The following is a 17,233-nucleotide window of genomic DNA, read 5'->3' as shown; positions in this document are numbered from 1 at the left end:
CTCTTGCATCCTCTGCTCTTTTCTCTCCTACCTTTTACGCCCCCCCCCCCTCCCAGATTTCTGCAGGGTTCAAACGGTCCACCATCAACCCCCTTCTGGTGAAACTACCCAAATCCAGGATCACTGCTCACCTCCACTCCTTTATTTCTTTTTTCCCACCTGTGGAATCAACTTCCACATCCTTTTCAATCTCATTGTTCTCTCCAGGTCTTCAAGAGAACTGTTCACCATCATCTCAGATCATCCCCAATCCAAAACCATGATATTTTCCACCCTCGTTAACCTTACCTCCACCCTAACCCACAAACCCACCTCCTTCCAAATTTCCAATTTTTCCTTCCTGAGAGTTTACCTCTGTACCCATCCTGTCCACCCCATGCACCATCAACAACCACTTATTCCTCCCCACATCTCTTGTATGTCTAAGTTTCCCTCTATCTTGTTCTTCCACCATTCTGTTGGTATCCCCCCCTCCCTCTTTCTACTGTTCCTTATGTACTGTTGGATACTGATCTGTTCAATGTTCTAGCTCTTTTTCATGAGTCTTGACCTTGTATATCAAACAAAACAAATAAAAATAGGGGCAATACCCCTGGGTGCTCACCTGGTAGCGGCTGGATAAGATAACCAGGGAACTACTCACTGGTAGGCATGGATGACCCACAAAATATGTCATGGAGAAGGAAGTAAATACCTCTGAATTTTCTTTTAATGCCATGAACAAACCTTGGTACATCATGAGTGATGAAGGCTGTGGTCAAGTTTCATTGAAATCGTGTGTGTGTGGTTTCAGAGAAGAGAGCAAATACATATTTTTGGAGGCAACCCCCATGTAGAATCCATCAGACCCCAAAAAAATTTTCATGTCGTGAACAAGCGTTGGTACATCACGGGTGATGAAGGTTGTAGTCAAGTTTCATCGGAATTGTATGTGTGGATTCTGAGAAGAAAGCCCATACCTCTTTTGGGGGGCAACCCCGCTGTAGACCCCCTCAGACCTCAAATTTTTCAATGGCATGAACAAACCTTGGTACGTCATGGGTGATGAAGGTTGTGGTGAAGTTTCATTGGAATTGTGTGTCTAGTTTCTCAGAAGAAAGCCCATACCTCTTTTGGGGGGCAACCCCCTATAGACCTCCTGAAACCTCAAATTTTTCAATGGCATGAACAAACCTTGGTACATCATGGATGAGGAAGGTCGTCATCAAGTTTCATCGGAATTGTGTGTGTTGTTTGAGAAGAAAGCAAATATCTATTGGGGGGGGGGGGCAACCTCCTCTCCCATAAACACCCTCCAGAGACCCCCTCAGACCCCGATTTCTAAAAATGCAGTTGAACAAATTTTGGAACGTCATGGGTGATGAAGGTTGTTGTAAAGTTTCATCGAAATCGTATCTGTAGTTGCAGAGAAGAAGTTGAAAGTATACGAGGTGTGTTCAAAAAGTATCCAACCTTAATTTTTCGTGCGTAAACAAATGAAGCAAGGGAGGCGTGGTTTGGTGCACTATGTAGGTGATCCTAATCCGTATGCGTGAATATTTTCCTGCCTGCAGAAGCTGTCAGTCGCTGACAGACCGCCGATGAGTGAGGAAGTGTAAGTGAGCACCGGCGGATTTTCGTTTTTGACAAAATGAAGGAAAAACTTGAACAACGCTACTGCATCAAATTTTGTGTCAAGCTTGGCGATTCCCAAGTGGAAACGATCCGCAAGATTCAACAGGCCTTCGGGAACGAAGCAATGGCCACCACACAGATAAAAGAGTGGTACAACCGCTTCAAAGATGGTCGCACGTCAGTGGAAAGTGAAGTATGTTCTGGTAGGCCCTCAACATCCCGAAATGAGATAGTCATTGACCAAGTGAGGACACTGCTGATGCAGGATCGTCGAATCACAATCAGAGAACTTGCAGACGAGGCGGGTGTCAGCATTGGATTCGTTCATTCCATTGTGACTGGGGATTTGGGATTAAGGAGAATCTCAGCGAAGTTCGTGCCAAATTTGCGAACAATCGAGCAGAAGCAACTCCGTTTGGAGATCGTACAGGACATGCTGGAGACTGTGAACAGCGATCCCAACTTCTTCAACACAATGATCACTGGCGATGAGACCACAGTGATCCGTCATTTTGTCAAAAACGAAAATCCGACGGCGCTCACTTACACTTCCTCACTCATCGGCGGTCTGTCGGTGACTGACAGCTTCTGCAGGTGGGAAAATATTCACGCAGACAGATTAGGATCGCCTACATACGTGCACCAAACCACGCCTCCCTTGCTTCATTTGTTTACGCACGAAAAATTAAGGTTGGATACTTTTTGAACACACCTCATATGTGGACGAACAGACGGATGATGTGCCATTCCATAAGCTACGTTCCAGGTGAGCTAAAAACAGATTTGACTGTGTAAGCACATTAGTTAGTTATTTTAATATTGATAAGCAAATGCTGCTAACTAATGGTTATTTGAATGTATGGATTTTCTTTCAGTCACTTCTGTTGTTGATTTTGGGTGTGGTGAGGAGGCAGAAGAGTAGCCATTGTGGTTCTCTTCCTCCTCTTTGCATATGCTGTGCCCACTTGGATGCTCATTTGGCTAATAGGGGTGTGAAGGCTACCTTATGCTGTACGGTTCTGCATTGAGAAACAATAAATACCCTTGGAAGAAACCCCTCTCCTGGTCCTCTGGTTATTGTGGAAAGAAGGAGAGTTAAAATAGACAAGACGAAAACTCATATGCAACAACCACTACCACAAAACAGGTGTGATAACTGGAAAATCCTCAATATTGTTAAAGGCACAACAGCAAAGTGCAAACTACAATTAAAGCCTCTTTTCCAGTCACATTTGATACATGGTTGGGCTGACTGGATGGCCTAGAGGGATACCCACTCGCCTCTAAGCTGTCGTGCCTGGTTTTGAATCCTGACCCACCCATAAACTGTCATTGCAGTGTTTCACATGCAGGGCGATTCATTAATGTGTGTGCCGTCCCTCGAATGGATGTTAAAGGGGCATTCCATCTGCCGGCATCCGTGGGTAGGCATCTAAGATCCCATGGTGTCCTTTGCAAAGATTAGGCGAGCTATCACAAGCACCAGGAAAAAATTACAAATTCCTGCCCTAACCAGAGTGGGCACTGCATCATCTGAACAGCTGTGCCTTCAGACAATGATGCTACCCTGCAAAACCAAGAAAAAGAAGAATAATAATAAGGCACATACAGTGCCGAAAGAAAGTCAACACCCTGTTTCAAATTTTTCACCTTTTGTTGCCTCATAGCCTGGAATTAAATTGCATTAAATCAGACTTTTTCCACCTTTATTTACACATTGCAACCCACAACTTCCAAGTGAAAAACAAATTATACAAATTTCAGAAAATTAATTAAAATACAAAACTAGAATATCTTGATTGGATAAGTGTCCACCCCCCTGAGTTAATACTTGGTGGAAGTACTTTTGACAAGAATTACAGGTGTGAGTCTGTTGCGATAGGTCTCTACCAACTTTGCACACCTTGATTGGGAAATATTTGCCCATTCTTCTGTACAAAACTGTTCAAGCTCAGTCAAGTTGTGTGGGGAACGTTGATGGACAGCAATCTTCAAATCATGCCACAGATTTTCAATTGGATTTAGGTCGGAGCTCTGACTGGGCCACTCAAGGACATTTATCTTTTTGTTCCTTCGCCACTCAAGTGTAGCTTTGGCTGTGTGCTTTGGGTCGTCGTGCTGAAAGGTGAACTGCCGTCCCAATTTCAGCTTGCAGAGGGTAGCACGTTTTCCTCTTGGATTTTTTTTTTTCTGTATTTTGCTCAATCCATTTTCCCTTCTATCCTGACACGTGCCCCAGTCCCTGCTGATGCGAAACATCACATAACATGATGCTGGCACCATCATGATTCACAGTCAGAATGGTGTTCTTTGGGTGATGTGCTGTGTTGAGTTTGTGCCAAACGTCACTGTATTTTTTCATTTTTGGTCCAAAAGTTCCATTTCAGTTTTGTCAGACCACAAAACTTTTTGCCATATTGCTTCAGAATCTCTGGAGTGTTTATTTTTTTTTTTGCATTCCCCAAACAGGACTCAAGGTGGGCTTTTTAGCAGTGTCTCACATAGCGAACGCTGCTCTAAGACAGCTCGGTGTTGTTCTTGTTGTTGTTGTTGTTGTTGTTGTTGTTGTTGTTGTTGTTGTTGTTGTTCTTCTTCTTCTTGTGAAGACAAAACCTCTTCTTCTTCTTCTTCTTCTTCTTCTTCTTCTTGTGAAGACAAAACCTTTATATTAGGACTTGGCTCTTTTATATACACGATCCGGATCTCCTTAAATACGAAGCACTTGTACACATCCGCACATTGACGGTGCCTTTTGAGAGCGTCTACCTTGAACTTTTAAATATGTTCGGACATTTGCTTTAAAGTTTCGAAAAGTTCACGTTACTATTTAAAGATTATTCCATTTAATATATTGTTATGGCTGTGGAAATTCGCAGAACACCATAAAGGTCCTTCGTTCAGTTAGATCGATAAGTCTGTGTTCAGTTAGATTTCCCGACCATTGTTTAATGGGAATTTTTCGTGTCACAGGGCTGTGATCCTTTGAGATAGCCGTTTTTCTTTACTATCATTGTTTTGGACCAACCATCAACATCACTCATCAACCGCTTCACAACAACCACAACCACACCTGCCTCTCAACAACCACGCCATCCTCACCACTCCGCCAGCAACCGCCAACATCTCCACACCACAAACATCGCCTCACCTTCGTCTCCGAAACGACGCCATTATTGCACCAGCCGCGGCGAGTCTCCAGCGAACAGCGTCGCTGCAAACCGACGCGGGGGTTTTCGTTGTGAGCGCAAGTCTAATGATTTCTACCATGTCCGCTCTGTGTGGAAGCTTCGCCTCGGAAAACGGATCACAGGAGAGAAAGGGGCGGGGCCTGTGGGGGTCGAAGGGTGATGATTTCAAACACGTCGGCTCGCTCTCGGAGAATTGGATCCAGAGGGTCGGTGATTTCCGCGACGTCTGCTTTCCGCGCAGAGGTGAGAAGGCGGAGATCAGATCTCGTCTCACCAGCCCTATAAAAGGCCGCGCAGAGCGCCAGTTCAACGAGTCAAGTCGGGTCTGGAGGCGAGTCTGGAGAGGTTGAGGAGCTGCGCGGAAGTCTGGAGCCTGGCGCTTGGAGCCTTCAGTCGGTGGAGAGGTTCGGACACTCGGAGGAGACACGAGCTGGGAGCGCAGCCCCACCTGCTGTGCCACGCAGACCTGCGCGCTCGTGTACGAGCCGGAGAGAACTCGCCAACCAGCTCCGAACGGTCCGAGGTGATCGGGCTTCGGGACAGTCCGAGCAGCGCGAGGGACGGACGGGCTCTTAAAGAGAGCATCAACTCAAAAAGAGCGAAGGCCCGTTCGTTCCTCTCAGGCGTTGCCGGCCGGGGCCCGTACCACCAGGCCTGAGCCGGACCACGGTTACGCTAACTGCCGTGGGGAAGGAGCGTCGTGGGTCACCCAGCGAGGAAGGTAACCTGCGCGGCCTCGCGGAACCTCTGCGGTCTACACGGCTCCACGTTATAAAGGCCCACGGGCCCAGTCTTACTTCCCTGTCTATGGGGGTGGTCTTTTTTTTCCTGGGGTTTTGTTTTCGAATGCATGTTGTGGCGCCGTGTCTTGTAAGTAAAAACCTGTTAAGTGACTGTGTATAATTGCTCAGACGGTTGTAGTGCTTCGCCTTGCCCGTGTCTTTGTCCCCGTCCCGCAGTCTTCATTAAACAACTGCATGCGTGTTTTGCTTTTGTTGACTGTATAAGTGTTTTTCATTGCTTTCTGGTGTATGTGTGTAGAAATAATATTGTTGTGGTTGACGAAATTCACAAACCACCATTCAGGTCCCTTAGGTGAGATATCTCTGTAAGTATATGTGTAGTTAGGCCCAAACCCGTGGTCTAGAGGGAATAAATGTCATTTATGCGTGCTGCGACTCTTCAGGATAGCCGTTTTTCTTTTACTATCTTTATTTTGGACCAACCGCCATTATTACCACCACCAACCACGTCTCAACAGTCATCACAACATCAACCACCCACCACAACGCCGCTTCACCACAACAGCCACGACCTTTACCGTCACACCTCGCAACCGTCGCATCGCCACCGTTCTTGCGCCGCTTGTGGGTACCGGTACTGGACTCGTGCAGGGCGCGCACCGAACAGCGTGTACAAAACATCGCGGACTTTCCGCAGAAAGGCGGATCAAGGACGACTCGCGCCCACTTTTGTTCCGTCCGGTCGGTGAGCGAGGGGCGATTTGGCCCCGCCTCCAGGGCGTTGGAGGGCAGTCGCTGTATGCAAATTCATGGATCAAGAAGCGTTCGCGCCCACTTTTTCTCGGGCCGGTGGGGGGCGAGGTGAAGGGTCGAGGGCAGGGGGTCAAAGGCGAAGCCACGGGGCTTATATAAACGACTGCGTTCGTCAGACAAGTGGAGTAGGAGTTGTGGTGTGCGTTGGAAAGAGTGAGTTCGGAGTTCAAGAGAGTCGTCGGTGGAGCTGGAAGGAAGTTGCGCGTTGGAACAAGCTGTGCGTTGGAACGAGTTGTCGGCGGAGCTGTGGAGAGGTGGTGGCGGCGAAGACGGACGAGGGGGTGCTCGCGTCGGTGCCGGGAGCTGAAGGCGGGAGGCCGACGGCGCGACCTGGTCGAGGTGGAGACGCTCGTCGCGGGACCCGAGACAGGATAAAAATCCTCCTTCCCCCGAGCATCAGCAACCCCCTCCTGTTTCCCCCCGCGCTGAGATAGTGCGACCAAGGGGGCCCCTTTTCCCACCCCCTACCAGACACTGTCCGCGAGGCCCGCGGAGTTGGGGCACCATCGCCACTTCGCGCCTCATCATCAGACGGGTAGGCCCGACCCGGTCTCGGCCCCAGGCCCGCCTCATCCTTGAGGGTGTTCTTTTTCTTGGTTTTGGGTATGTGTTGTCGGCGCCGTCTGTGAAGTAGAATTGTATAAGTGTTGCCGTGTGCTCGGTAGTCGGATAGCTCTGCATTGTGTCTTCGCTTTTACATTTGCTTTTTGTGTAAAATTGCATTGTGTTTCTTTTCCTTTTACAAGTGCTTTTGGTGGAATTGTATATGTGTGCTTTCCGTTCATCGCGAATAAATGTGCTTTATGTTGAACTGTTTTCCCGCTTCGCTTCGTCAGTTCTTTCATTGAATCCCCATCTTGCTTCACATAAAGGGTTGGTCCTGGGCTAAGACGCCCGATAATTAATCGAACCGTCGAGGCCGACGAATAACACCGCTCGGTTATCCCAATAGTACGGAACGGGTCGCTTAAGTGGCCCGTGTCCGAAGTCGACCTGCGGCGAGGTGCGATCGCCCGGTCTACCCTCCGTGTGGGTACTGAGGTAGGTCGAATTTGGCGAGCAACCCTATCCCACGCGGGGGCCGATTGGCTCGATCGCGGTGAGACCGAAAGGTCCACCCGTGACTGGTTCCCGGCGTTAGTCCGAGAGGGTCACGACTGGATTGTCCGTCCGGTGGGCGACGTGCCGCGATTCGAGTTACGTGGCCGTCAGCACGCCGGCGGGCGCGAATCCGTAACACTGGTGTCAGGTCGTGCGATACAAATCCATCGCCCTCCTCGCAGCACTGGTAACGGAGAACGGGAAAACGGGCTGTCCTGTATCCAATTAAATTCACGGGAATCGGTCCAGGGGTGAGAGAAGCGACCCCCGATTCCCTCCAAATTACGAGCGATTCAAATTAACCCTTTAAGAGAAGCAAGATGGCGTCTCAAGGTGAGCGGGAGCCGGGGGTATTAGAAATGGATGTAGAATGTGTAGAATCCATGGCTCAGGATGAAATACCCGTGCAGGAAATGTTAATTGTACAGGAAAACGAACTCGCCCAACTGAACCCAGAGGCCGAAATGGGTGCGGCAGCGGCCGCGGTGTATGACACCCCCCCTCCCCCTCACCACCAAAACCCTTCCCCGATCCCTGCCGAAACGACTCACCCAAGCGCACCCGACATGGCCCAGCTATTCGCCATGCTGGCGGAAATGACAGCGAAGATAAATGCGAACATGAACGAAAAGATGGATACATTCACAAGCGAAATGGAACGCATGAGAACTAGGGTGGAGACAAACATGAGGGAGGAAACGAGAAAGCTCCGGGGGGAGACGCAGAACATGGGCCGATGCCTGCAGGCAGGCATGAAGGCCGTTAGCAGGGAACTTAAAATGGCGACTCCACGTGTAGGAGCGAACAAGCTGGGAGGGGGTGCAACGTTGACCGAAAGGGAAAAATTAAATGGAGAGACCAAAACGTGTGAGACGAGACACGAGGTGACGACAAAGGAAATAAAAATAGTTGAGACAAGGGAAGTAAAGGGTGAAGAGGTGACTGAGTTGGCAGAGACACGGGAGATGGGAACGATAGAGGGAAGAATGCACGATGAAGACGGGGTAAGTGACGCACACACACAGGACGTGGAGGACAATGGGGTTGAGCTCGCGGAGCGTGTAGAGACCCGGTGCGAGCAGCTGGATGGCCTCCTCCAGGAACGAGGGGAGGGAGTATGCCCCCTTGAGGCGAGTCACGACCAGGTGAGTTCAGTCGTGCTTTGCGAGGTTGAGGGGAGGAGTGCTGCGAACGGGTGCTTGGAGAGCTTGGGGGGTATAGAGGCCCCGGAGACCCTTGTGGGGACACAAATCCCCAGTGTGGTTGTCCCTGTGTGTGTGGTGCAAGGCGTGAGTGCGTCCCCGTGTGTGGAAGCGACCCCGTGTGTGAGTGGTGTGGTGGCGATGGTGCCAGGGTACGTGCTTCCCAGCACGCCGTGTGTGGGTGAGGCACCGTGTGTGAGTGAGGCCGTGTGTGTGGATGAAACGGCCAGTATGAGTGAGGCACCGCGGGTGAGTGCCCCCGCGTGTGTGGGTGAGGCACCGTGTGTGAGTGAGGCCGTGTGTGTGGATGAAACGGCCAGTGTGGATGGGGCACCGCGGGTGAGTTCCCCCGCGTGTGTGGGTGAGGCACCGCGGGTGAGTGCCCCGCGTGTGTGGATGAAACGGCCAGTATGAGTGAGGCACCGTGGGTGAGTGCCCCCGCGTGTGTGAGTGAGGCACGGAGTGTGGATGAGGTACCGCGGGTGAGTGCCCCCGTGTGTGTGAGTGAGGCACGGTGTGTGGATGAGGCACCGCGGGTGAGTGCCCCCGCATGTGTGAGTGAGACACGAGTGAGAGAAAGGCCGCGAGTGCGTGGAGCCACGTGTGCGAGGGAGGTAGCATGCGTGAGTGAACGGCCGAGTGCAAGGGAGACCGTGTGTGTGAGAGAGCGGTATGTGAGGGAGATGTCGGTTGGCATGCGGGAGCACGCAGCCGCGTCTCCCGGTGTGAATGTGATGGAATGGACTGTGAGCGTCGTAACACGCAGGTGTGCGTGGATCGAATGGCGACGACGCCGGCGACATGTGAAGAAAGAAAGCCGGGTAGCGGCTGTAGTTGTTTCGGGGACCGTGCCGGGTTCACCCAGCAGTGAGCACGAGGTCCGTGCTGTGCAACGCACGAGGCCACCACGTGCTCGCTTGCGAGAGTGAAGTCCCGGTCCGGAAACGCCAGCGGTGGATTTGCCGATCCCGCGGACGGACAAAGTTTAGGCAGGATTACGGATTTGGACCGGACGGGTTCTCCACGCGATCGTGTGTGTTAAGCTCCAACGGGCAAAGCACATGTGTTCGCGTGGGGAACCCCTCGAGACGTGGGGCTTGTGTTTTTTTTATGCGCACGGTGACGCCATGGCTGCACGTGGGGTTGGAATCCGGCAGGAGGGGTATCCCTGCCGGATAGTACCGTCCAAGGAGGGACGAGGAACACGTGCAGCTGCATGACGTCACGGGCAGGTGCAAAGTGCGCGAGTTGCCGCGCTGGTGCTGCGCATGAAAAAAAAAAAAAAGCAAGCCTCACTTTCGGGTGCACAGGATTCCTGGGCAAGGGGTGGAAGACCCCCCTTACCTGGGCACAGGATGGAAACTAGTTAGGGGGAAGGGTTAGCTTAGCTAGACCGACTTCATGGGGCAGGGGTAAGTCCTCATGGAGTCCGTGGAATGGATTAGTTAGAGGGATTGTAGTCAGATTTAGGTTGGGAAATGGATTAATGGGATTTATTTGGAGACAGTGACAGACTTTGGATGTGTAGAGGGGACGTAGCTCAGCTACGTAGTGTTAAAAGGAACGTGCTGTAGTTTAAGGGACGACGTGGGAGCACGAGTTAGTTAGGGGAAGTAGTTAGGAGGATGGCAGAGTTCAGTGGTGTGTGTGTTGAAGAGTTGTTGGTGAGTGGATTGGAAGCATGTGCTTGGTGAGTGAGTGAGGCCAGCGGGTCTGTGTGTGTGGAGCGAATGGGGAATGCATGGTGCGATGAGTGATTGGGGGGAGGAGTGACTCCCGCCCAAGGGACCCCGGGGTCAGTATAAAGTGAGTTAGGGGGTTAGTCAAATTAACAAATATGGAGGTCGTTTTGCTGTTGGTGGGAATGTAGGCTCGAAACCCATTTGGAGGGGTGCAGGAGCCCTGTTGACGGGCTTGGGAGCGTGGCTGCGAAAGCTGAGTATCGCTGAGTGGGTACCCCGGGCACCAGGCTAGTCGGCCGTGGTAGGCCAAGGGCCCATGGGGGGCCGGGATAGCGTAGTGGGCACGGGTGCGCCTGCTTGGTGCAGGGGCCTGGGGCGCCATTAGCCGCGTGGGCAGTGTTGTGGGCATGGGTGACCCTCGGAAAGGGGCCCGGGAAGCCAGCCTGCCACGTGTGCGTTTCAGGGGAGGTGCCATGGGGGGCACTCCCCGGTGTTAGGGAGCTGGTAGGCTCGGAGGCAGTGTAGTGCCCGGGGGTGCCATAGCGGGAGATTCGGCAGAGGGTCGTGCCTGCCAAAGGGAGCCACGTGTCCCAGCCAGGAGACCGTGTGAGGGCACGGAGAGAAAATTGGGGGGGGCGAGGCCCGAAATTGTGAGGACACCAACACAGGCGACGGGAATCTGGGTTGTTAGAACCAATAGTTTAAACGAGAGGCGCTTGTTGAAAGTCCCGGGGTAGTTTAACAGTTAAATGGTTAGGGTAGATTAGGAGATGTACCCCTCCGCACCATCCATCCCCTCGCTGTCGTTGTGGGCCGCTGGACCCACTTTGGTTATAGATCGCCGAACTCTGGGGAGGCCATTCTGAGGCTTGAGTTGGGCCTCGACACAGGACGTTAGCTCTCCCTTACTCCCCTCCGGGAAGGGAACGTAGGGGTTGGGAGTAGGCCAGGTGACAGGATAGGTTAGCCGAACAAGGACAGTACAGGGGGTTAGGGGACGATTTATAGAGGGGAAGTAAACATAAAAATAAAAAAAAATAAAAATAAGTTGGGGCTAAATTGGGGTTTGACAAATTAAGGGAGTGGGTATGTACAGTGACAGGCAAAGGCGATAGGTTGGGAGGGAGACAGGTAGGTAGGTCCGAGCCCGCCTTCCAAGTGGCCAGCACCACCGCACTCCCTCCACCAACCTCCACGGAACGGCAAAGGCTGGCCAACTTCGTCTGCAGCTGCTGTGCTGCAAGGCCTGTGCCGGCTGGATCGTCTGCAGCTGCTGTGCTGCAAGGCCTGTGCCGGCCAGTTCATCTGCTGGCTGTTTTTCTTCAAGGCCTGTGCCGGCCAGTTCTTCTGCGGGCTGTGTTTGCCTGCTGCCTTTGCCATGCCATGCCCACTGCCCATGTTCACCAGCCCCGTTCAATTTTGCTCTGCCCCCCCCTGTTCATTGCCATGTGCGCCAGGATCAGAAAGCAACAGTTTGCAAGCTGCAAGAACTGCCCTGTTGGCAGCTACAACACGGGCCTGCAGTGGCGGCCCGTGCACCGTGTTTGTGTTCATCCATCCATTCGTTGTGTTCATTGCGTGTGCCACTTGAGCTGGCACGGAGACTACGTTTGTGCAGCCCATACACCGTTGTGGTTCACTGCGTTCAGTTCAAAAGGGAAGGCCTTGGACTGCGTGTGAGCAGCCAGCCACGTTCCCTGTCACCTGCATTGTTTTGAGCCAGAGACTGCATGCGAGCAGCCTGGCTCCCTGCTAACTGCTTTTCTTTTGCAGAGTTCATTGATCCTGGGCCATGGTTTAGTGTAAAATTTGTAAGTTAAGGTAAGATGTACTGTAAATATGAGTGCGCCCCCGGCATGTCTGTCCTAGCGCCGGCAATTTTATTTAAGTCGTCCGTGTGAGTGAGTTTGTTTAGGTAGTTACGCAGCCCTCAGGTTATTTATTTTGGGGACACGAATACCATGAATGTCGCACTCAGGGATCCGTAGGTAAAATGTATTAGGGGAAAACTACACATGATGGCACACGAAAATTTGACGACTCGGGACGAGTCTGTAAAAAGGGGAGGGGGTAGTGTTGTGGTTGACGAAATTCACAAACCACCATTCAGGTCCCTTAGGTGGGATATCTCTGTAAGTATATGTGTAGTTAGGCCCAAACCCGTGGTCTAGAGGGAATAAATGTCATTTATGCGTGCTGCGACTCTTCAGGATAGCCGTTTTTCTTTTACTATCTTTATTTTGGACCAACCGCCATTATTACCACCACCAACCACGTCTCAACAGTCATCACAACATCAACCACCCACCACAACGCCGCTTCACCACAACAGCCACGACCTTTACCGTCACACCTCGCAACCGTCGCATCGCCACCGTTCTTGCGCCGCTTGTGGGTACCGGTACTGGACTCGTGCAGGGCGCGCACCAAACAGCGTGTACAAAACATCGCGGACTTTCCGCAGAAAGGCGGATCAAGGACGACTCGCGCCCACTTTTGTTCCGTCCGGTCGGTGAGCGAGGGGCGATTTGGCCCCGCCTCCAGGGCGTTGGAGGGCGGTCGTTGTATGCAAATTCATGGATCAAGAAGCGTTCGCGCCCACTTTTTCTCGGGCCGGTGGGGGGCGAGGTGAAGGGTCGAGGGCAGGGGGTCAAAGGCGAAGCCACGGGGCTTATATAAACGACTGCGTTCGTCAGACAAGTGGAGTAGGAGTTGTGGTGTGCGTTGGAAAGAGTGAGTTCGGAGTTCAAGAGAGTCGTCGGTGGAGCTGGAAGGAAGTTGCGCGTTGGAACAAGCTGTGCGTTGGAACGAGTTGTCGGCGGAGCTGTGGAGAGGTGGCGGCGGCGAAGACGGACGAGGGGGTGCTCGCGTCGGTGCCGGGAGCTGAAGGCGGGAGGCCGACGGCGCGACCTGGTCGAGGTGGAGACGCTCGTCGCGGGACCCGAGACAGGATAAAAATCCTCCTTCCCCCGAGCATCAGCAACCCCCTCCTGTTTCCCCCCGCGCTGAGACAGTGCGACCAAGGGGGCCCCTTTTCCCACCCCCTACCAGACACTGTCCGCGAGGCCCGCGGAGTTGGGGCACCATCGCCACTTCGCGCCTCATCATCAGACGGGTAGGCCCGACCCGGTCTCGGCCCCAGGCCCGCCTCATCCTTGAGGGTGTTCTTTTTCTTGGTTTTGGGTATGTGTTGTCGGCGCCGTCTGTGAAGTAGAATTGTATAAGTGTTGCCGTGTGCTTGGTAGTCGGATAGCTCTGCATTGTGTCTTCGCTTTTACATTTGCTTTTTGTGTAAAATTGCATTGTGTTTTTTTTCCTTTTACAAGTGCTTTTGGTGGAATTGTATATGTGTGCTTTCCGTTCATCGCGAATAAATGTGCTTTATGTTGAACTGTTTTCCCGCTTCGCTTCGTCATTTCTTTCATTGAATCCCCATCTTGCTTCACGTAAAGGGTTGGTCCTGGGCTAAGACACCCGATAATTAATCGAACCGTCGAGGCCGACGAATAACACCGCTCGGTTATCCCGATAGTACGGAACGGGTCGCTTAAGTGGCCCGTGTCCGAAGTCGACCTGCAGCGAGGTGCGATCGCCCGGTCTACCCTCCGTGTGGGTACTTAGGTAGGTCGAATTTGGCGAGCAACCCTATCCCACGCGGGGGCCGATTGGCTCGATCGCGGTGAGACCGAAAGGTCCACCCGTGACTGGTTCCCGGCGTTAGTCCGAGAGGGTCACGACTGGATTGTCCGTCCGGTGGGCGACGTGCCGCGATTCGAGTTACGTGGCCGTTCGCACGCCGGCGGGCGCGAATCCGCGACAATATAATAAATGTGCTTGTGTGAATGTTACCCGTTGGTCACGTCATTTTTCCCCCATTGAAATGCCATATTGCATTTCGGAATAATAGTTGGTTTTTAAGTAACCGATAAATAGAATCGGGTCTGGCGAGGTCTTGTGATAATACCCGCTCGGTTATCCCAGAACGGAACGGACCGCTTAAGCGGTTCGTGTCCAAGCAGGCATTCGCCGAGGTACGGTCCCTCGGTCGGTTACCCGCGCGGGTACTTAGGTATATCGATATTCGGCGATTGACCCTATTTCGCACGGATAGAGTACGGACTGGGCTGTGGTGGGATTAAAAACCCACCCGTGACTGGTTTCTGGCGTTGTTCCAGAAAGTCACGACTGAATTGTCCGTCTGGTGGGCGAGACGGCTGCTATTGGCTAAAGCGGTCGTTCGCACGTTGGGCGGTGCAGATTCGTAACAATATTGTAATTTCATAAATACATTATTTATTTCATAAATACACGATAGTTCGTAAATACGTAAATACACTATGACGGGTCTCGCTATTGGCTTAATCAAGGCACGTGACTAAATATCGGAAGTTGTTGTTGTTGTTTTTTTTTCGCCGACAAAACCTTTAGGACGCTGCTCTTGGACACATTTGTCCTTGTTTGAGTCATGGCTTCCTTCTTGCCACCTCACCATACAGGCTAGACTTGTGGAGTGCTTAGGATATTGTTGTCACATGCACACAGTGACCAGTCTTTGCCATAAATGCATGTAGCTCTTTTAAAGTTGCCATTGGCCTCTTGTTGGCCTCTCTAATCAGTCTCCGCCTTGCTTGGTCATCCAGTTTGGAGGGACAGCCTGATATAGACAAGGTATTTGTGGTACCATATGTCTTCCATTTCTTAATGATTGTCTTGACTGTGGTCTAAGGGATATTCAAGGCCTTTGAAATATTTTTGTACTCATCCCCTGATCTGTGCCTTTCCACAACTTTACCCCAGAGGTCTTTTGAAAGCTCCTTTGTGCTCATGGTTGAGTCCTTGCTGAGAAATGCACCACCCAGCAGAGGAAACCAACAGAAACAGCTGATTTTATTCTGAAATAATCAGAATCACGACAATCTAACACAGGTGGAGGTCAATTAACTTGATGTGTGATTTTGAAGGTGATTGGTTCCACCTGAGCGAATTTACAATTGCTATTATAAGGGGAGTGGACACTTATCCAACCAAGATATTCTAGTTTTGTATTTTTTAAATTTAATTTTCTGAAATTTGCAGAATTTTTTTTTCACTTGGAAGTTGTGGGTTACGGTGTGTAAATAAAGGTGGAAAAAGTCTGATTTAATGCAATTTAATTCCAGGCTATAAGGCAACAAAAGGTGAAAAATTTGAAAAGGGGGTGTGCTCTTTCTAGAGGCATTGTAGTTGTAGAAAATTTAATACTAAGTATAACGGCAAGTACCAGGAAGAGGAGGAAATATTTTCATGTGAATATCACAAACCACCACTAAAAGAGCAATGAAATGCAAGAACTGACTTCTCACCATGACTCATCCCACCCTAAATTGTTGCTTCAGCCAAGAAAACTGACTCAGAAGACCATATCTATAAATAGGGAAAATCAAAATTGTCATTTATGTAAGACAGTGAAAGTAATGGTTTGTTGAAGAAACATATTGCTAAGATAAGAAAGTAAATGAAAAAAAGCAAAATTTAAGAAAAGATACATCAACATGGTAATCAGTAAAAAAACAACAAAATGCATTGTAATTTGAGAGGAAAAGCAGAACAATAAATTGTTGAGGAAAAGAGATATGATGAGAAGAAAAACAAGCACAATGATTTTAAAAGAAGAAGCACCACAGGTAGGTCAAGAAGAAGTGGTGTCCTGAACAGGAAGTGTGAATAAATGAATGAATAACAAACGAATGAAAAAAATTAGTGAGTGGGTTACCTCACCAGCTGTTTAGCTTCATGGCTCAGCCTGCGCTCCAGTTTCATCTGCCGGATGTGAATGAATGAATGAATAAACGAATGAGTGATTTAACGAATGAGTAAATAAATGGGTGACAATGACTGCTTTTACCTGGTCAGGTGCTCTCCTGATCTCACCCTGCCCTCAAGGCTCATCTGCTGAAGTCGTGAGCTCAGCTCGCTGATCACACTCGCCTTCACATCTTGAGATCCAGAGCCCCGAGCCCCATCCAGTGTTGGTAAAGAACTGGATGAATCCCATAGCCGAGACCTGTGAGCGGACATGGGTTGGGAACCGCAATGTCCTTTTTGTCAACAGGGTCTAAAGCTCATCGAGAAGCTATGACTCAAACAAACAAACAAACAAACACACACACACACACACACACACACACACACACACACACACACACACACACACACACACACACACACACACACACACACACACACACACACACACACACACACATCAGAAAACACTTGATTTCAGACAAACCACCACTTGGGGGAAGTGACATCACTTCCCAGAGTACTCCGAGTCGCAGTGATGCCTTCTTTATGACAATGTTTTGTCTCTACACTCAACAGAGCAAATGTGAAGAGGAATTCCTCCTCCCCATGGATGCCAACCTATGGAATTTGTCAGTTCTCTATCCTTTAAATGGCAAGCATCAAGAATGGAAGCAGAACGTATAATTATAAAAGTTTTTGGTACAACTCAGCCAGAGTTTGAACTGCACCGACCTCCCAGACTCACAGTGGATGCTCAAACCATTATGCCACTGAGTCTGGTTGTTTTACTTCCTTTAATAATTCCTCCTGGATACCTGGTAGCAAGCCTGAGCTGGAAGTATTTATCACAGAATTAGCAGAAGTCCATGGTAAAGAAGTACCATGATATAACAAAAAGGAATCCTTTTATTCTTACGCTGGTTGAAAGAGCTCAAAAAGGGGATGTTATACACATTATATTTCTTCACAGCAAACTATATATATATATATATATATATATATATATATATATATATATATATATATATATATATATATATATATATATATATATATATATATATATATATATATATATATATATATATATATATATATATACA

At 50.1% G+C, this 17,233-nt stretch overlaps 1 protein-coding gene across 8 annotated transcripts in view; it reads right to left on the bottom strand.

The window, feature by feature from the left end:
* Window positions 1–17,233, bottom strand: part of LOC147013515 (SH3 and multiple ankyrin repeat domains protein 3-like) — a 522,196-nt gene that overhangs the window by 14,287 nt on the left and 490,676 nt on the right. For 4 of the 8 annotated variants that reach the window (XM_085855370.1, XM_085855371.1, XM_085855375.1 and 1 more), the window contains one exon: window positions 16,228–16,386. In XM_085855370.1, coding sequence (XP_085711496.1) covers window positions 16,228–16,386 — 159 coding nt within the window. Of the gene's footprint in view, window positions 1–16,095; window positions 16,143–16,227; window positions 16,387–17,233 lie in introns of all 8 variants that reach the window. The other 4 variants (XR_015051346.1, XM_085855374.1, XR_015051345.1 and 1 more) reach the window with 2 other exon arrangements.

The sequence above is a fragment of the Eptatretus burgeri genome, chromosome 14, assembly GCF_056783735.1.
Source record: "Eptatretus burgeri isolate ZD-2024b chromosome 14, Ebu_testis_v1, whole genome shotgun sequence".
Taxonomy (NCBI): Eukaryota; Metazoa; Chordata; class Myxini; order Myxiniformes; family Myxinidae; genus Eptatretus; species Eptatretus burgeri.
The sequence above is the reverse complement of the archived record's forward strand: the minus strand, read 5'-3'. Positions and strand labels throughout refer to the sequence as shown.